We start from the raw sequence: 21,372 nt of genomic DNA on the forward strand, positions 1-21,372 counted from the left end.
TAATCATAGTTTTGTAGCTCACCTTGGCTAGAAGAAATAACAGCGATACTTGGGTATTGAAAATCAACAGTGCAACTATGAGTATACACGAAATAAACCCATTGAGCTTCGATGTAATGGCTCTCAGGGAGAGCTGTGCTTCAAAGGAACGTTGTTTGCAGAGGTTGTTGCTAGTAGAGGCCTGTATATGCTGGTAATTGTTGTTCTCTGTCACCTCGAGCATTTTAAAATGGAACCTTCTTGGGCTAGGAGTTAAGTACTAGCTCTTCCAGTTCCGATTTCCTGTGCTCTGTGGCCACTCACCGGAGAACACTGTGTGTCTCACTGAAGCCAAGGTTTTCCTTTTGCAGAGATGTTCCCATTGAGCGTATTACTGCTCATTGTGGGACATCAACAGCATTGATCCAGAGGAAAAGAAAAATCACTCGTCCTTAATTGCTTCTCCTAGTGTTCTGTGATATCCAGCAGTCTCCAAAGCCAGCTCATGTGGCATGACAAAAAGTACTTGGGCTTGATGTGCTTGGTAAAGACAGAGAAGTTCATCACCTTAATGTGCTATGGATTGATCCAAAAAGGCACAGGATGTTTCCTTCCAGTGCCATACAAAACACACAGAGAAAAATCAGTGGAAGTTAAACTGGAAAGGACAAGACTTGTGAGGAATGGGGAAGGGAATGTGTTGAGATTTCCTGGGGGTTCAGGTAAGATGATTTGGAGACACAATAGAAACAAGTTATTCAGAAAATGTGTGCTGCTTTTTGATGTGGGGTGGAAGGGCAGGAAGCTTTCTTCCCTGGTGTATGGGAGCATAATAAAGTATTTTCTGAAACCTCTAACTGTCCGCTCTCCATCTTTACTGCTGTTTCACAAACTGTATGTGCTGAATATCTGTAACTTTGTTTATGTGAAGTGGCTGATACAGAGCACTGCTTGGTGTGCAAAGTGTACTGCAACCACCTGGGCAGTGCCTTTCATCAGAAGACACACTTTTGTATTTCTTTTCCTACTCCCAGCAAGTGTAGATGAGGAAGGGCCTTGGAGGCAGAGCTCAGTCATTTATGCTATTAATGAAAGGTGACTTAGGGACCAAGTGGCAAACGATGGCCCTGCGCTGATAGGAGTCTGGAGCGACTGCAGTCTCTGGGAGGTGAAATCTTTTCTGTCCCCATCTGTGGCTTCTGTTGCATTTGGAAGATGATGAGAGCTGGGACTCAGCTTGTATTTCAGTGAGGTCTCATATATTAGATAGAAGAAGCAAGGAACTCTTAAGTTTTTAGAGTATCTTGTTTTAATATCAGTGTAGGGCTGTGGCTCTCGTTTAGTGCTTCTTGCTGTATAATAGCAATTGTTCATATTTTTCTTGTTTCTCTATGCCAATAATGAGCTGTAGTTCCACAGAGGAAGAAAAGAAGAAAAAGCCACAAAATTAAAAGCTAGTGGTAAAATTTTAGGAGAACTCATTACATCTTTGAGAAAGAGCATATGTTATGGAGATACGTTCAACCTTATGTGAGGAAGATCTGAGAGTAAAATTGTAGGGTTTCCGAGGACACAGGACTCCCAGTCTAAGCCGTTCATAAAAAGGCAGAGGTAAGTGAGCAGTGGTGATACTTCTGAAACTGAAGTCAGCATTATTTAATCCAGTTAGTAACAGGCGTTTAAGAAGTGGTTTGGAAGGTGGCAAAATGCGAGTGTGAAATTCAGTTAAACCTTGGTATGTCTTGTGTAGTCTGGCAAGTTTAGTTTTTCTTTTTCAATAGCACACATGCTACATTAGTTGATGATTAACAAGGAAAATTGTTACTCTCTTATTCACAAAAGCATTGGATGTCTCTAAAACTACTCTATTGAATCTCTTGACACTTTGAAGAAAATTTCAGCTCAGCAGTTGCATTGAACTGTCAGTGATGTCATCAAGTTGTAAGAGAAGTGCGTGGTTACAAAGTTTTATCTGTGTGCTTATCTCCTTTTCTCAGCCTTGTTGCAGCTCAGTCTGGTGAGTATGACAGGAACACGCTGAACTGAAGGCACACAAAAGCACATGCACAAGGGCATATGTGACTGTGTAAAAAGCCCTGAGAATCAAGAGGATAAGTTACTGGGAATAAGAATTCTTAAGAGTCTCAGAGTGAGAAGTATTAGAGCACAAATGTGGTTTTTGTTTCTTTTAAGAAATTCATTAGCTGGCTAGATGCTTTTGTTTTCTGGTTAACACAAAGCTGATTTCTTGCAAGTTCCCTTAACTCCTGTAGTTTTATTAAAATCAAGGACATAGCTGTTACGTATTGCATCAGTACATGGGCAATATTTTCATTTTAAATTTCAAGAAAGGTGAAGGTGACCTTGTATTATTTCAACAGTAGAACAATTTCAGAATAATTTCGTAGTTTCTCATCAGCACTGACTGTCTTTTTTTGATGTGACCTCGCGGTGAATTTTGCAATGAATTACAATAAATAGCATGGCAATGCTCTCACAAATGTGCGGTGACAGCGTATCTGACTCTTCATTGTTTTCTATCCTCCTTCTGTTGTCTTTTGTTTCTTTGGATTGCTGTATGTGGAGAAAATCAATAGAAAAGCTTATCCAAGGAAAGCACCATGTTGTAAAAAGCTTTAAAGCAAAATGTAAAATATTTCTTTTTCCTGTCTGCTTCTTTTATGAAAAGCTGACTGATTGTTACTTTGCGTGGTACTGATTTAAGAGAAGACGACGGTTTGTACATACACAGTAACAGGAGGGTTTGATTATAGAAGATTTTTGACAGAGACAGTGAGACCTTTTGTTTATTTTACTTGCTTGCTGTGACCCTGATAAACTATTTCATTACGCTATCTTGCCTGTATTTCTCTTAGCCACCATCAACCTTTAAAAGGCCTATTTACTTAGAGTGAAGGCCAGATTCATTATTAGTGAGCCATAGCCTTCATCAAACCAGAGACGGGGTTAATTGCACTGTCTGTTTCTTTGGCGATTAAAAGATAGAGAAATATAGGAGCTGAATTAAAGCATTTTAAGAATTAGGTGAAACTTATTTCTCTTCTGCTTTAGATGTTTGTTTTTTTTTCTTTCACTAGTCCCATGTTGTTTGAACATCATAGAGAGATTTTCTCATAAGCATTGGCTCTCCTTATATGCTAACAGAGCACGAAAGGCAGTATTTCTGACTAGCATAATATTTAGAAGTGACTGGTGTTGAATAAGGGAATTGCAGAGCTAGTTCTGAAGTGGCACTTCTCTTTCTGTCTTTGCAGTGGTTGGCATTGGAAAGGGAACAAAACTGCTGAAAACTATGTTGGCTGGTTCCAAGGTAAGGAATACTTAATGTCGTGTATTAGTGGGTTTTGCTTGTCTTTTCTTCCCTTGAAGAGCTGCACCAACATACAAATATCTGAAATGTCCATTACATTTATAGTAAATATGTACTTCTGTTCCTTTTTGCATTTGAAAAGAAGTTTGATATTGAGGCTCTTACATCTAGACTGGTCATTTAAAAACCTTTGTTTGTCTTTGGTCTTTATCAGCATTCTTTAGGAAAACAAATTCCTATTTTACAAGAAGACTTCTATAGTACTTCAGTGTTTTCAACAAAGAGAAAAATTTGAAAACCTGTAATGAAGATGGCACTGTAAGGGATGCTTTTGGAATGTAATTGTGGCTGATGGTTCAGTTTTTGTTTGATTTCCTTGTGTGTAGATAACATACCTGTTGGTCACCTTGCAGTAAAAGGTGGTCTTTGTTTCTTTTCTCCCTTCTTAAATGCAACAAGACCTTAGGAGGCACCCTTTGGAATTAAGTATGTTTTGTGGGTGTGATGGTAGCTTTCACTCCAAATTCTGTCTATTTCAGACAGGTGATTTACAAACACGTGGACAGGCACATGTAAAGAGCTAAAGGTAACAAAAGCCCTCTGGCTGCATGAATTAGTCCAAACTGGAGCCTCGACAGGCAGAAATCTTGTTCATTGCTGCTTTTGATTAGTTGCACTACGTTTTTGGTGAGTGCACTCCAGAGTGGAGGTGTTACTTAAACAAAGAGGTGCACATACTCCAGGAATAACCTACCAGTGTTGATTCTTTCTTTGCAAGTAAAATCCCGTGGTTTTAGCCGTTATTTTTAAATGAGAAGTTTAGGTAAGAATGAAAGATGCAGAAATCAATTAAGCCTACCAGATTTCATCTTGTACTCAGGGAAAGTCAATAGAGAGGGGCTCAGCAAATTGATAGCCTTTCTAAATGCATTTTATTCTTTTTTCCCATTCTCTTCTGGTCTGATCACTTAAGCTGTTTATAGGTGTTGAAGTGATAAATTGAGGTAAAATTTGATTGATAATCCTCAGTTCAGCTCAAAGGAAAATACTTTGACAGAAGAGAATACAAGCAGGATAAAAAGCTGTAGCTGGAGAGACTGGTACAAAACTTCCTGTGTACTCTGTCCGTCTCTCAACTGACTGAAATGGGCTTGTATTGATGTATAAGACCAGATTTCAGTCTTTTATGTTTTAAAACATACAGTAAGCAGCTGGAGCTGGATTTACAGTTGAAGTGTAAGGAGTTAGGTGAAAAATCCACTATGTATGTTCTCAACACTTCAGACGTTGTATTTCTTACAAATCACAGATTTCTATCTCTGATGTCCTAGACATTACATTTCTCTCATTGACTAAGCAAAACTGAATTAAAATTAGTCTGGGATTAGAACAGACATTTGAATAGAAAAAAATTAAGTACAATTTTAATCTTTGCAATTTCAGGCAAAAAAAAATAGTGATTTAACTAAAGCCACCTCTGTAGTTTCCTACGCAATCTGACCAGTGCTCACCTGCTAATGAGGCCAAAACCCAAAAGCATCCAGGAAGAAGCACACTACAATACTGAATGCTGCTTCCTTAGCAGCTTCTCTACCCTCCTGTTGTTAAACACTTGATAAAGTTTGAAGGCTCTTGTTTAGTTGGCTGTTTAATTACCAGTTCAGCAGTGCCCAGAAGCACTTAAACCTTGCGCTTTCCTATTGAAGCAGCATTACTTTGCATATCTTCATATGGATTCATGTAATATTTTAAATATCTGTCCTGCTGAGGAGTTTCACCAAAGTTTTTGTATCCTCCTGCCCTCTGGCACAGCTGCCGTAACATCTGGGAAGAGGAAAGCACAGCCCTCCAGTTGTAGAAGTGAGTTTCCAACCCTCATTAGGAAATGATTTTTATTTAAAGCATTTCAGCATGGAAGTTCTAACCTTTTACCACATGACATCTCCCTTTAAAGAACATTTAAGTTAAACTAAAGCTTTGAGATAAATCAGTTATGTCTTTGTAGCTAAATGTGTGGAAAAAGTCTTGATTTCAAAACACCTAAAGCAATCCAAGAATCTCTTAAGCTGATGCTCAGAGGAAACAGCTGTGGTGGATGAGGCAGTTCCTCCTGTTCTGGCAGAAGAGCTCCTTGGTGACTTTGCTGTCCTGCAGCCAGTAGGGTTATCTATCTGAATGTTGTACCCAGGGAGCTCAAGAAGGCTTAGAGCTGCTGCTGCAGGACAAGGCAAGGGAACACAGAGGAGAAACGGGCAGGGGGGGCAGTCCAGAAAGCTGCCCCAGCCAGATCCATCAGCTCTCACCTGGCCTTAGATTGGATGGGCTGCAGGTGCATGATTTAATGAGGCAAGTAAAGCTGCATCCTTACAGCAGATCTGCTCTTCCACAGGAGCTGTTTGGATGCTCTGATATGGCAGAGGGAGCGAGGCAGCTAGCATCTGTGCCAGATGGCCTGACAGTCACAAGCCTTCGTTTGGAGCTTGTCTGCCTCTGCTTTCTTATTTTCTGTTTATGCTTTGATAAATTAGGCACGCAGTAACTCAGGAAAGGAAGCTTAAGGAAGTTGAAGGATTTGCTGCAGATACCTGCCTTTTTGGCTTTGACCGTGCTTACAGTAAAGGCTCATAATGTAGTGAGAGACGATACAGATAAATACATGACTGTCTAAATACCTTTCGAGTTTTTTTTTTTTTTTTTTGCATCCCGTGCCATGTATTACAATTTTATGCTCTGATCTTTTTACCATTGTGGATGCTAAAGTGTATGCTGAAGGGTGTGATGTTTTTCTTTTATTTTGTTTATTACTATAAAGATTCAGCTGAACTGGCTGAGCTTCTCTGGTTAGGATTTACTGTTTCTTTATAGGAATGTATCTTGTAAAGAAATAGTTCAGTCTATCATTGTTGGCAGCAGAGCTATGCTGAGTGGCCAAAACGTATGTTACTGCAGTAAACTCCATATGGTGGCTCTGCCAGAGATTGGACTATTTCTGATTTTTTTTTTTTTCTCCCAAACATTGTGTGAAACTTTCCTGACTCTGTGTGGCAGCTATGAACATTATCACTCAATTTGCAACTTGTACATATTATACAAGGAGTGTTACTCTTCCTCTGTAAATCTTTTATCCACTGGTGTTCTGTCGGTTTGACCTCCTTATGTAGTAACTCAAAACAAATAAAAACGTGTAGCCAAGGGCAATACCTACTTAGTGTTCCAGATCTCATCGAATTCTTAGTATTTATCCAGAAATAAAAATATGTCCAAGCTGGCTTAGGTTTTGTTTGTTTGCTTTATTTTGTTTCAAATGTTCCAAGTGAGGGGGAGAAGCTGAATCCTCTTGGATCTGGAATGTAAATACTGAGCATTTAATACATGTTCCATAGGAGAGTCGCTTTTCCATCTTATGTGCTTGAACTTAGTCTTGCTTGGAGTTTTCACACTGCGTTGTTTTGAGATAAATTGTTTTATTGTTTGCAAAATAACGATAGTTTCTCATTCTACTATTTCTTGTTTCACTGGTAAAGTGTATAGAATTGGGGTGGACCAATTTTTATTATTATGGTAAACTGTTTTTCAAGTGCTCAGTCTGGTGGGTGACTTGTCTCTCTCAAACACAGTAATAGAAATGACTTTCTGGGGAGGGTGAAGAGGTTAGAGAATGCTAGTTACTAGTACATTTTCCCAAATGGTAATGCTATTTTAAAACCTCTCATCTCCTAGAATGTGCTGTAATGTAGGAACAGACTCATCAGAGGTGGGGGGGGGGGGGGGGAAATAGCATGAAGTAATGAAATTCTTCATTATTCTAATGCTTTCCATTGGGAGGAGATGTCTTCCAACACATGCAGCATTTATTTTTAGTTAGGATAGAACAGGATAATTTCAACTTTTATACTTCAATTCCGTGCTTAATTTGCATATTTTTCAGTGGGGTAACATCTCACCCTAAGAGTTTTATTTGACTCCTACAAGTGTGAATGAGGCCAGGACTTGGCTATCCATCTAACTGCGATTGAAATCATTGCTTCCTGATGAGCAGAAAGCATATGTGTTTTGTTTGTATCTGGGGATGCGGCTTCATGTCATGGTCTGTTTATAATCTGAAGCCTCAACAACTCAGTGATATGAAGGGAATTGCTCGAGTACACTGCAATGTTTGCACAAGCTTGGGCAGGAGCTATTTAAAACAGAAAATGTAATCTCAGAAGTTCTGGCTTCTCCAGAATGAAACACTATCCAAAATAAAAAATAAAATAAAAATCACTGGGTGGAGTAAAACACAAAATCCAAGTCATTGCAAGCACTAGAAAGAGAAAAAAAGATTATGGGCAGAACAAAGATACATCAGTTACCTGATATGTGGCAACTTAGATTTATTATAATTGGACTATCTGGAGTTTTTGTGAATCCTGGATGGGAAATAAGCCCAGCGATCAGGTCTCAAAACTTGGCATTCACACTTCTGTCCTATGGAAGAATTGTTTCCACATTGCTTCTGGGAATTTCGGAGACATGTAAGTTGCTTCTTGCAGTGTGATACTTGGTTTAGAATTCATATATTGCAGGATTGTTCCTCTAGAAGGTTGGGACCAGATGCTGCGGAACAAAATGTCCATAAAGGAAGCTGTTGCTTTACCTCCTGTGATTATCTTACTGTCCTAAAAGATTAAGCTTTAATTTGTATCCCCTAACTTCTCAAACATAAAGATTGCTAGCTTTCTCTGAATTCTTTTTTTTTTTTCTTTTTGAATTTAGTCCTTAACTTCCATCTTAAGGCAATGAGTTCAATGAATTAATAATGCATTAAAAAGAACATCTAGTAGTTCTATAAGGAGCAGAACTAATGAAGCCTTTTCTTGTGACTTCATTTGTTTACAGCTCGTTAGACACCAAAGCCCCATGTGGACTCGTTGGTATCCAGTAATACAGTGGGGCTCCCTCTGGGGCCTTTTTCTTAGTGGAAGCTGGAGTAGATTTGTTTCCTCTATCTACCTATTTTCCTGAGATTTATAAGAACACAGGATCTCTGAGAACTCTATTCTTCTGCTAACATTTGTGTGTTTGCGCATTAATATGCATACCGTGATGGTTTGAGTGCTACATCTTATGAAATCCTTTTTTTTTTAAAGAGCCTTTTATTTTCTTTTAAAATGTATTTCTAAAGCAGTTTGTGCTCCAGTTCATATACTTGAATTATGAGTGCAAGAAAATTGATCTGACTTTCCTTTTGAGGGATGCTCTTGGTTGTGTGCGCTCTTATTTTTAATATTAAAAGATTTCTCCGCAGTATCACCAGCTGAGCTCTTTGCTTCATCATGCTTTCTTTTGGAACTGGTAAAGTCAAAACTATTTATTCATACAGTACATAGGGGTATGTGTTCTGTTTTCTTTTTCATATTCTGGTATTTTTAACATTCTTTTGGAAGGGTGAGCTTGTGAGTAATGGTAGTATTTTTTTTTTTGTATTTTATTAGATTTATTGGTGCAGTAAGGAAAGCTAGGCATTTGAACCTGCAAGTACTTTCTCAGGTCTAAAACAGAAGCCATGGGTTCTAAATTAAATGTCACTTCAGATCTGTTTAGAGTTTAGTGAAGTAGGTATCTTTTAGATCACTTCTGAAAGAAAAAGTAGTTAGTGGTTGTGACCATGGTACACCAATGGTTCTGGCCAGGCAGGCAGCAGGTAGGTAAGACCCCAGGACTATTCCATACAGATGGGCTATGTTTTATTGCCTCCTTTAATAAAATGGATTAAGAAAACAACTTCTATCCCATGTGAGGTATCCCATGTGAACATTCTTGTTCACTACTTTATGAGCCAGGCTTCCAGTCAAGAAGGCTAGGGGGATTGCTGTTGCTTGCATGATGAGTCTTCAGATCCTGTCTTGCTTCTGTTCACCTGTGTGTATCGGGTTTATGTGGCAAGGCTTTGGTAGTGGGGGGCCGCAGGGGTGGCCTCTGTGAGCAGAGCCCTGTAGCTGCCCCATGTTAGATAAGGGACAGTTTCAGCCAGCTCCAAAGGGACCCACCACAGAGCCGAGCCAATAAGCGATGTTGTTTGCGCCTCTGTGAGAGCAGATTTAAGAAAGGGAAAAAAAAAAAAAGATGCACAACAGATGCTGGGAGAGTGAGGAGTGAGAAGCAGCCCTGGGGCCCCCCAGGTCAGTGCAGCAGGAGGGCAGGAGGTGCTCCAGGCAAGCAGCAGCAGTTCCCCTGCGGCCTGGGGAGAGGCCCCTGGTGGAGCAGGCTGTCCCCCTGCACCCATGGGTCCCACACGGAGCAGATCTCCACGCTGCAGCCCGTGGAGGAGCCCCCGCTGGAGCAGGTGGATGTGGCCTGGAGGAGGCTGCGGCCCATGGAGAGCCCCCGCAGGAGCAGGCCCCGGGCCGGAGCTGCAGCCCGTGGAGAGGAGCCCACGCAGGAGCAGGGGGGCTGGGGGGAGCTGCCGCCCACCCGTGGGGGACCCGTGCTGGAGCAGTTTGCTCCTGGGGCATGGACCCGGTGGTACGGAGCCATGTGGGAGCAGTTCTCTTCAGGAACTGCTGCCTGTGGGCAGCCCCCACAGGCTCAGTTCAGGAGGGACGGCATCCCGAGGGAGGGACCCCACGTGGAGCAGGGGCAGAGAGGGACCACGAAGGAGCAGCGGAGACAAAGTGTCAGGGACTGACCGCAGCCACGTTCCCTGTTCCCCTGCATTGCTCAAGGGAAGGAGGTGGGAGAGGCGGAAAGGTGGTTTTGGTTTCTTTCCTTTTGTTTCTCACTTCTCTAGCTTGTTAGTAATAGGCAATAAATTTTACTAATCTCCCAACTCTGAGTCTGTTTTGCCTGTGACGATAATTGGTGAATGATCTCCCTGTCCTTATCTCAACCCTTGAGCCCTTTCCATCATATTTTCTCTCCCTTTCCCTTTGAGGAAGGGGAGTGAGAGAGCTGTTGTGGTAGAGTTCAGCTGGGTAAAACCAACACACTGTAGTTTTAGCTGGCGTTCTGCCTCCGAATTGCACTGCTGTCACATCCAGCTATCTATATTTGTTGTGAGGAATCCAAGTAAAACTGGATAGTTTGCTCTTTAGCACTTTCCCTAGGAAATTTTTCATCTGCAACACCTTCTCATTTTTCACTCCGTGGTTCGTGCCCTTTCGTTCTCCCACCTCTTTGTTTGTGGTATGCCGTCCACATTAAGCAAGGGTCTGACGGAATTTCTGTTGGTTTTGAGATGGGAGAAGCAACAAAAAAGAGTGCTGTATGTGACCCGCTCACTTAAGCAAAATGGATTGTAGCTACATAAAATGTCATTGCTTTGCCTCTGTTCAAGCCCAAAGAAATTACTGTTTCCTTACAAGGAAGGTAGGAGAGGAAAGAAGGAGATAAGGTTATCTCCTAGGGGAAGGAGAGAGCCTGGTATATTATTCATTGTGGAATGTGAGGGGGTTAGTGTGAGGTAACGTTATACTGTGCCATAAATCCAATATCTCTATTGAGCTCATGTTTTTTTTTTTTCTGAGCCCAGTGGAGTTATGAATTTTAGTTCCCAGGCTTGTTTTGAAAGGTGTTTTATAGGTTTCCCTTGAGGAACAGGACTGGCAGATCAGAGATGGAGTGATTGTTTTATGAGTGATGTTAACCCACAGGCAGATGGATGTGTTTCAGCCCTTGTAGATGGGCTAGGTGATTCATCCTGACATGTAGTGGTTGCTTAATTTTATCCATTTAGTTACCATTTTGGTGTGTTCAGTAAAGTATATTACATTCCTGAAATACACATACAGGACCGAGAAGTCTTGCCATTTCTGTTACATGGTATTTGTTACAGAGTTGTGCAAACAGATAAGGAAGTCTTAGGTGCAAGACGTTATCTCTGTTGCTAAAACTTGTCCTACTTACGTCTGTAGTGCATGACAGCTATATCCAAGTACCGCTGTGATACTGTTTGCCTTTTGTTTTAACCACTACTGACACCTGAGAATTCTTGCAGAACCAGAGTGTTCTGTTGTCATACGGTGCCCTCGTACCAGAGCAGAGACCACAAGCTCAGAGCTCTGCTCTGCTTTCTCGTACCAGAGCTCAGCAACCATCATTGGTTACGTACATTTGGTGTGGGTTTCTGATCTGTGCGTATCACTGTACGTTACTGATAATGAATTTCTTGTTCCCTGAATGTCTCAAGATACTAACTGGAGATCAATGTCAGTTTATGAAAGTATGGTCTTCCTCCTTACTTTGTTACAAGGAAAATGCTTACAAAAAAGGAAGGCTAGGAGCCGCATGAATTCTGTTGGTTTTGATGTGTTTTGAGATTGTGTAGAAGGTGCTAGCAAAACTTGAAGTGGTGTCTGTGCACTGAGAGAACGTTAAGCATGCACAGTGTAGGATGCAGAAATCAGGAAGGGCTGAAGTGTTAGCTGGATAAATGTGGTCTTAATGTGCCCCTTCCATGTATGCACACTGGTGTCATCTTCAGTGACCCGTTATTCCAAAACACAGTACATTTGTAACCTGTTTTTTACCCTAAAAAAAATCATAAAAAGAGGCTGATCTGAATATCTGTTCTTTCCTTACCTACCCGGTATCCCCAAAACACAGTTGTAGAAGAAGAAGCTGTTAGATAGTATATATAGAAGCTTTCCTGCTGCAGTACCATTAATAAGCTGGCTTAACATGCTGTGTATTGCTCAAGTCTCTTTTATGTTAACCCCAGAGGCCTAATCTATTAATAGCTCAGCTTCATGCTCTATTAATATTCACACTTTTTTTTTTTAACTGTTGGAAATATTGAGTAGACTGCACCTATTGTGCTCTGGAAGCTCTTTACTCCAAAAACGCAGAATATTTCAAGAGCATTCTGGAATGTGCTTTCTCTCACAAGGTCAGTGTGGCCCTCTTTTCTCTTGACCTTTCTATAATTGTGTGTGTCTGTGCTACATGTACAGGTCTTGCATTCATTCACTCGTTCAAAGAAAAACAAACCAAACAAAGCAAACAAACAAAAATGAAAACCCAAACCAAGGCTGCAGGATGGCAAGTTTCGTTTCTTTCCTTTTTTTTTTTTTTTTTCCCTAGTCAAAATCATAGGGGGGAAAAAAGAAAAGATGTTAACAGGGTTAAACTAGCCATTCTGCATTGTTTTCTGTAGTGCTTCTTCTAGGAACGTGGAGATGCTCTTAACTCTGCATTTTAGAACTAAGATAAAATTGAAAGCCTTTAAGTGAATCCAAAGACACTGCTAAGCTTAAGATGCTCTGTGTCTAAAGTCTTACCACCCCCTGGAGGGACTGTCTTATCTCTGGGCAAAGAATTATGAATTTTCTTAAAACTGTTTCTTGGCTAGGAGATGGAGGTTGGCTTGGTTTATTTTGTCTGATCTGTGGTTTAGGTGCTAGATGGCAGAATGAGGAAACAGGTGTTTAAAAAACAAAACAAAACAACAACAAAAACAGGTGCTGAAGACAACATTTAAGAGCCAACTTGAGTTATTTTGCTGTGTGGTAGGTTCCACAGGCAGCAAGTGTCAGAAAGGTTTGACTAAATAGACTGTGGTTTACCAGCAGCTGCTTTTGCACATCAGCCTGCATCCCCCCTTGGATATTGTGAGTCTGTGTTGCGTTTATGAGTGACACAGGGCCACGGTGCTATTAGGGTGACCTAGTGTTCCTGTTACTGTTAGGATTATTAGTATTATTTTTAATTATTATTGGTTTGGTTTTCCTCCCTCTCCTTCCCTCCCTCTAACACCAGCACTTGGTGCTACCTTTAGTTACTACCTTGTGGCTTCTCTGAACTGCAGGTAAGGTACCTTTTGTGGGCTCCCCTACTACAGGTGCTTCAAGTCCTTCACATTGAAAGTCCAGTCACCCTGTGCGCTTGAACTTCTTAAATAAGCTGACATAAGAGGTCAGAAAATCCTGTTAGTCCGAGAGTAAAGATCAGATAGTTCTTCAGCAATGACAGTACAATTACAGCATCCAGCAGTAAATAAAATTTAGTGCAGGCTTAGCACAAAGTCAGCTTTTTCTTTTAGGAGAAAAATGAATGGGAGAGGGAAGTTTTTTTTGTGTGTGTTAAGAGGACATGTTTGGTGTTCGTTAATTTTGAACTTGCTCTATCACAAAATATGGAGCTCCTCCCTAATCCTGCAGTCTTAATTTTCCCCCCGTGCAACCTGCTTTTAAGAGATTAGGGCTCTTTGTTTTTAATATATTAGAATCTACATAGTGAGAGTGCTTTGTTTCGGAAAATAATTGAAACTATGGCAACCTTCTTGGTTTTTTTCCAGCTTATTTGTCTACCTCATGTACTCGTCTGTTTCGGTGGATGATTAGCATGCGGGAGGCCATTGGTCACTGCTAACGTTACACAAACAGCAAACACGAGTTATGTAACTCGTAAATCCGGAGCATCCTAGTCGTGCTTTAGAAATCATTGCATACAAACTGAATGTCAGTGTAAAACTGAGAGCCGAAGGCTTCTTTGGCCTAAGTTTACAAAAATGTAACTGCTTGCACCAAGAGTGTAGATTGCATGGATTAGGCATGGGAGCAGGAATTCCAATCCATGTTGGCCTGCTGGGTGTTCCCTCCGATTTCTTTCAGGTTCCCAAATCACTTTTTTTTCATTATTATTTATTTATTTTTGTTGATTTTTTGTGCGTGTTCTCTCAAACTCGTCAGCCCCATGCAGGCATCAGTTTGCATAAATTGACTTTCTATCAGCTGTGGCTTCTCTTCCCTGGCTTTCAGCCTCCTGCACAGGAGCTGCAATCTTTACTTTCCTTTTACACTTCTCCGTTCGGTTGCTGCTGTGATTAGAAAATGGGTCATCCTTGGGTGAACTCTTATGAACTGCCTCTTCCAGGGAGCTTGCTTTGCTGAGAAGTTCTTGCAATGGGAGCCATCTTAAAATCTTCCTGACAGCTACTAGTGACCTTATTTCATAATTACGTGTGCTGCTGTCTAGCTCCTCCAAAGCGTTGCTTTTCCGTGTTTGAAAAAAGCTTTTAAACATCTTATAATTTAAGATTTCAGCTATCTGGCTTCTTTCCAAACAAACAAACAACAACAAAAAAAAAAACACACCACCCTTTGATATATTAACAATTAAAATGGGGAAGTTCCGTTCCATGGTCTGTCTGGCACTTGCACTGATAAGTGGGGCAGACGTGCCTGGCAGGCAGCCCAGGGGCTTCAGCCTCTGGGCAGGCTGTGCAGCTAACAGCCTGCTGGCTGCACGAACCCTCAAACAGGAGAGGATTCCTCCTCCTGCTCCTCCTCCTCCTCCTTTTCTCCTCCCACAGTTAAATATGCGCACTGATAAAGTCCTGTAATTTCTCTTCTTATGTTTACAGTTTCGTTCTCCTCCCAGCTAGTATCAGGATTTCTCTTAAATTGGATTTGAAATCAAAAAGCCAAATGATAGCTTTTTCTCTTCCTAAAACATGATTGTGAGCATCATGTTTATTGACAGTGAGAATTTTGATTGTGCCTGTGGTTGTGACTAAAACAAAATCTCTCCTCCCATGATCTTTCAGCTTTACGGGAGGGTTTGTAATTTGTTTCTTAAGGTTTCCTGTGGTCCCGTTTTTCTCTGGTACTGGCTTTTATGCCATGTCTTCCTGGTCACAGGTGTGGTAGCAGCCGTACGGCTACCCGAGCACTTCTTTCTGGTCTTGTTGGGGCTGCACCCACCATGCGTATCCCTGAGGCTGCAGGACAGTTTCCTCATGGTTGGAGTGCAGTGGTTTGTCAACCTAAAGCACCTTGAGGTCATATCCTCACTAGTGTGAATGAAAGAGTTGCTTATACTTGAGGGCTTCTGATTGCTTTGCTGCCTCTTGTTGCAGTTGTCATAACATCAAGAAAAATGTTTTCTAGGCAGCAGAGAGATGTAACCGTCCCCTAACGCCTGAATGTTGTGTGAAGGTCTGCATCCCCTCAGGGTTATGTTGTTCTGGTAATTGGGAGGCTGCTTTGGGGCCATTCAGAACCTCATCAGAAGTTGAAATTAATGCACAGTGCTGCAGTGCATGCAAGTTGTGGCTGGGAGTGCTTCATCTTTCAACGTGCTACACTTGGAGGATCCTACACATCCTACATCCTGCACATCGTAGGATCCCATAGGGAAGCTGAGGTGCTGGTTTCAGTTTTTAAATGATTTGGGTCTCGGTCACTTGATATAAGCAGGGGGCAGAGATGTTAGGGCTGTCAATTGGCAGACCATTCTCTGACGAACTGCTCATACTGGGATGTTCCTGTCATGGTCTGGATCTGTTGGGCTTTTCCTGAGATACCTACTACCGTGCTTTCCTGTTGTTGCTGGCTGTGTGGGTTGCAATCAGTGTGGTTGTGAGCTGTCGCTGTCCGTGTTCTGCAGTGATTTGTACTTTAAGTACAGGAAGAATGTTGCCAGATATGTTTTATAAAACTGGAAGAAAGAAATGATTGCCGACACAGGTGAGGGCAGGTCACCAAACACTTACTAAATGACTCACAATCCGTTGGGCGCTTCCCAGGGCAGTGTGAGGTAGAGGCTAAGGGGAGTTAATGCTGAATTTTGACACAAAATAAGAGGAACAACAGATTAAATTGAGACTCTCATCTTCTACAAGCTCTGGGTCCTGGACACTAAAAAGGGGAAGTAAACCCTACAAAGTGCCTAGTAGGAATTATGATGTATAATTGTAGATATCCAAGGGCACTTCAGAGACTGATCTGTAAACCAACTGTAATTCTTGCTGCCCTGTTATAGCCTTCTTGGTGGATTATTGCGTTTCTGTCTTGAGTCTGCTTTTGTGCCTCTTTAAAGGTTTCTCTAAGGAATGGCAATTTGTAACCAATTTTTAAGGATTTTCTTTTGGGATGGCTTTTTAAAGATGGCTTTATGTTCTTTTTGCAGAAACTAAAGGGCAAGTCAAGTGTTGAGCTCTGGATTGTGTAGTTCCTACAGTTTGTGTTTACATATGAACACATGATATTCTCTCTCCCTTGCAGGGAGGTCAAATAAAGCTTGTCATTAGAACAGACAGCCTGAAGCAGCATAGCCAAAAACAGAATTAAGAGGAAGAACTGCATTCAAACTGAAGACGTATCAGTACTTCCATTTAGAAGAGTCTGATGTGGAGGGATTTGAAGTTTTCAGATTTCAAGTTTTACTGAACTGCTAGGATCATTCATCTTGCTAGAATTAAGATCTACTCACGTTTTTTATTAACCTCTAGAAATAACTGCTGAATAGTGTCTCTTTCTAACTGTGCTATTAAAAGTTAAGAACTAGATCATTAAATGTCTCTGAGAGCAAGCACTTTTATGGTCCTAAAAGCAGATGATGTACTGCGAAGTTGATATAAATATTTATTGTGGAGCAGCCTTCATCCATTCCTTCCTTTCCTTTTCCATGTTTCCCAGAAGAAAGTAAACTTTAATAAAAATAAAAATAAAAAATTTTAATGCCTAATTTTGCAGCATATTACTGCAGAAAAAAAAAAAAAGTTTGCTTACCACATTAAGGCTACGGCTATTTTTATATTGAAGTTTGCACTCCGCTGCCTTTTGTCCAACTATTTCTGCTGTTCCCATTTCATGGCAGTTGCTTGAAGAAATGCATTCAAGTGGCAGGTTGTCACACAGAACAAAATCAAGACAGGTCTTAGTAGTCCCTTTCTGTAGACGTGATTTATATTCCTACACTGTTATTACTTGAGCTTGTTTATTCTTTCCGAGCATATGAAAAAGGATGAATTGCATCGAAGAGTAAAATGTTAATGCTGATGTGTGCTTGGATGCATTCCAGTAGAGTTTGGTCAACCAGCTTCTGGAAGGTGCATCTTTTCAGGACCTGATTCAAATTTTTATTAACTCAGTTGGGAAGAAGTTAATCGAAGCCTTACCAGGGAGTTAGGCTTGTGGAACGCCTTGATTGTTCTCTTCTAGGCTATCGAAATGCTTGGTATAGGGCTTAGTGAAATGTAAGGAAGGGGGATAGGCAGTAGTTCAAAGCACAGACCTTCAGGTATGAAAAGATCTCCAAACTTGACCCAAACTCGTTGTACGGAGTGAGTCTCATGGGCAGCTGGTTCATGGGAAGCTTTCTGTCAGCTTCGGCAGGTTCTGCCTTATTCCTACAGCCTGGCAGTACGTGGGGTGAAAGTGTGGAAATGGAGGACACAGGTGAAACACAGTACAGACAAGAGCCACTGGCCTGGGAACAGGTTAATTCCTTCTTGCAAGCTACAAACGCACAGTCTGGAGAGTTCTTTTGACAATAACTGTTTAAGGAAAAACCCTGAAAGGGAAATATCCTGCGATCCCATGACAAGCGGAGATGTCACTCAGTGGCCTTGCACTCCGTGTGCTAGTCACAATGTCTGCACCAGTTCCAGATGTTCACAGCTCCTCTAGCTGTAGGCTATTGTGTGTCACTGCATTTCACGGCTGAACTGTTGTAATGCTTTGCTTTGGAAGTGGGTGTTTTGCTTTCACAAGTCAAGTTCTTTGTGTTGGTTTGGTTTGGTTTGTTTGTTTGTTTTTAAGATTGTAAAGAAACAGGAAAACTGCATGAGAGGTACTCTGTGTGCCTTGCTTAAACAGTGACTTATGACACCCCACAGGGACTTTGATTTTTAACACTATTTTCTTTATGGTATTGATGTATTTATAGGAAAAATCAGATTACTTTCTTCTTCCTTGGGTTTCTAAAAGTCATAGGCCCATGTAATGCAGGATTTAATTTCTTTTGAGTTCCCTGTCTTATCGTTGTTACTTCGGCTTACTCACAGTTAGTGTTCTTCCTGGTCTTATTTGGAGTCCTTGTTGTTTTGAAGTCATTTAAAAACCAAAACCAATTCACAAAAAAAGGAAGACAAGGAAACCTGGAAGACCTGACTCACTAATCTCTCTCTTTTTGTTCCCAGAAGTACACTGCCATTGGACTACTGGGCAAAGCTACTGATACGTTGGATGCTACAGGAAAAATAACTGAAGAAAAACCTTATGGTAATCATAAATGAATCAATATGCTTGATGTTATTTGAAGGCATAAATGGCCTCTGTCAGAGAAAAGTGGAAAAGATGTTTGAGACTCTGTGAATTAAATTTAAATGTGAAATCAAACTAAGATTATACGAGCACTGAAGTTGAAGATGAAATAATTCAGTCCAGCTTCATGCAATTCTGCCCAGTGCAAGTGTTCATTTCTGTTGAGGAAAAAAAACAAAGCAGACACTAGTTAAGGGGGGTGAAAATAGAATTGGGCAGGACTGTGTCGTCTTAAATCTTTAACAGGCTGACAAATGGCATGCTGTGTCCAGTAAAATTTTCATCTTACAGTGTGTAGTCTCACGAATGCTCTTTTAGTAACACCCTTCAAGGCCAGTGGAAGAATAAAGCACTTAGATCTTCCCTCCAGGATGTCTGGTTAACTACAGACTGCTCGGTGTAAAAATGGGGATGGCATAAACTACCCTCTGCATATATTCACCTACTAAATCTTGCTCTTGCTTGCAGTTTCTGTCCTAATAAAGGCAATGTTCTGAACCACAGAGCATAGTATAAGGGTTTCAGGCTTCTGCTTAATCCTGACTGCAACTGTGTTGGAGTGGACATTTCACACTACCTGGGCTGTCTTAGAAACAGAGCGGGACTAAACAGCGACACACCAAATGCATTTACCATTAGTTCTTTCACAACCTTGGGGAAAAAAAAAGCAATAGGTAACTGGTTGCTTAGCAACTCGTATCGGTCCCACACTGTTTGTGGTACCTAGTTATAAGCACATGAAGTAAATTATCTTTTTTTTTTTTAATAGCATGATGAAAAGGTAGCCTGGATTCCACTCCTCACCCCCAGCCTCCTTTCTTTTGTAGTCTTTCTTTTTGCTTGAGGTAGGCAAGTATGAGTTTCTTGTCCACCTTTAACCCGATAGATCATTCTAAATTGTGTTATTTACTAGGCAGTGCTAGTCAGAGATGTTGAATCATTTGCTTCTGCCTCGGGATCTAGCTCTAAGTTTCTCTCTAAGCTTCTAAAGGACTAAGCATCTGCGTGGTATTTGAGGTAATAGCCAACATTTGGTGATGCTGGTGGACGCTTCCCTAGTCTTTGTATACCTGTCAATGTGGAATGCTGTGGCTGCACTGAGTGTTCATTTCAAATAGATGAAATTCCCATAGTTGATTTAAAAAATAAGTTTCATGAAACTTTAGTCTTGCTTTTTAATTGTGTATTGCTTATGGCAGACAGAATTCACAGTGTTTTCATGAGCATTTCTTCCACTGACAGCGTTGGCGACAGTAGTTTCCTACCTCTGCACCACCTCCTCTGTTAGGGTGGTTTAGGTTTTTGTTATACTGTATGGCAAGTAAGCTTGGGGAACTGATTTGGGTTAAAAATAACCACTTTTTTGAGGTGCTTATCCTTTTAAAACTGAGATCAATCCCATGATCCATCTCATCATGCAGTTTCATGAAGGGAAGTATTGGCGTTGCTGGGGCAGTGTAGTACTGGGTAGGGGACAAAGCTTCCTTTTGCTGAAGCTGACTGCTGAAAGGGTTTCTTGTCAAATTGGCCTTAGTTACTTTCAATATGTCTGCAAATCAGAGTTGAATTCTTCATAAAGAAGGAATAGAGAATATGTACTCCTTCTCTTTCTGCATGCTACCTACGTATTTTGTATTTTCTTCCTACCTCATCTTCCATAAAGCAGGTATTTCTATTCTTAACCAGTGCCTTTTCCAAAGCAGCTTGGCTTTCTGGGTGGCATACCGATTCCTAATCTTAATTGCTACTCCAGGAACATACACAGCAGGTATTTGAAACGAATTTCAGCTTTCCTTGACACCTAGAGGGATCCTGGGAGATGGTGAGCATCTGCTAGGGAATACAAATCCTGCAGTACCAGCAGAATCCGGGGCTGGGACTTAATGCAGGGAGAGGGCAGTAAAGCAGCCTGCAAGATGTTTAAAACTCCTCCGAATGACTCCACTGGACCCCAAGAGTAAAGTGCCTGAACAAAGTTGCCTGCTGTAAGAAAGTGTTAAGTTTTAGTCCTCAAGGTGTCTCTGGACAGTACTTCGGAAAGCAAACTGTTGTGAATTACCCTTGCTCACAACCAAAGGATGTGTTGAAGAGAACTGCTTGGGTTTAACCCCTCCTGAACCTCCGAGAGTTTTTATTTCTTTCTTAGCAGAGAAAGAACTTGCATTTCCACATGAGGTTTACTTAGGGCTTCGTACGGCTCCCAGGCTATTGGATGCTGACTTTGGAAGCACCGAGGATTTAATGTTCCTCTGAAGCTTTCTAAGAACATTAACACTTGCAGCCCTTCTGCAACTACGCACAGGAATGTGCATTCTGAAACCCGCTTCCTCCCAGCTGCTCAGAGACTGCATCCAGACATGGAGAACAGAATTTCTCAGGGTTTTCTACAGGTTTCTGCTGATTCTGCTAAAATGTGTTTAATAGAGCTACCTGAATAATTTATAAATAAATAAATAAATGTAGTCCTTTCAGCGTTCTGCTTGTCTGTTTGCAGACACTTGCTGCCAGACTGAGCTGAGGCCACTTGCTGTAGTTCCCTTGGACTGTCACAGTTAATTATTGTGATCTTGTGTTCTGTTCTGGTATCACTTGTTGGCAAGCACAGGGCAAGATCACCCTTCAGTGGAGGCTTTTTGAAGTTGTGGCACAGCTGGCGCCTTTTGGTTTGGTAACTCATTTACCTTCCTTTATGATTACAGCAGGAAAATGGGTCAGCAGTTATCAGTGTTCGGAAGTAGGAGTGTTGAAAATGTTCATGTTAGAAGCTGAAAACATTATTCTGATGAAAACGTTATTCTAAATGCTTTTAGAAGCCTTCAAGACAAGAAGTCTTGGGTGCTTTGGGATGCTGGTAGAATTGTAGGGAGCGGTCGCACTGGAAGAAGCATGGCCTGTGCAGACATCACAGAACCCACTGTCAGTCTAAGGGCTTACGAAGAAATTTAGAAAACAGTGTGAAATAAAGGTATTTCAAATAGCATGCACACAGAGCAGCTCCAGTCATCTTGTTCGAAGCTAGGGCTGTCTTTACTCCTG

The 21,372-nt window shown here is 41.2% G+C and overlaps 1 protein-coding gene across 1 annotated transcript in view; it reads left to right on the forward strand.

The window, feature by feature from the left end:
* The window catches only part of TRUB1 (TruB pseudouridine synthase family member 1), a 30,770-nt gene that overhangs the window by 2,453 nt on the left and 6,945 nt on the right, over window positions 1–21,372 (forward strand). Inside the window, exons 3-4 of the mRNA XM_080597635.1 lie at window positions 3,255–3,310; window positions 18,213–18,294. Coding sequence (XP_080453761.1) covers window positions 3,255–3,310; window positions 18,213–18,294 — 138 coding nt within the window. The remainder of the gene's footprint in view (window positions 1–3,254; window positions 3,311–18,212; window positions 18,295–21,372) is intronic.

Source organism: Anser brachyrhynchus, assembly GCF_964034855.1.
Source record: "Anser brachyrhynchus genome assembly, chromosome: 6".
Lineage (NCBI taxonomy): Eukaryota > Metazoa > Chordata > Aves > Anseriformes > Anatidae > Anser > Anser brachyrhynchus.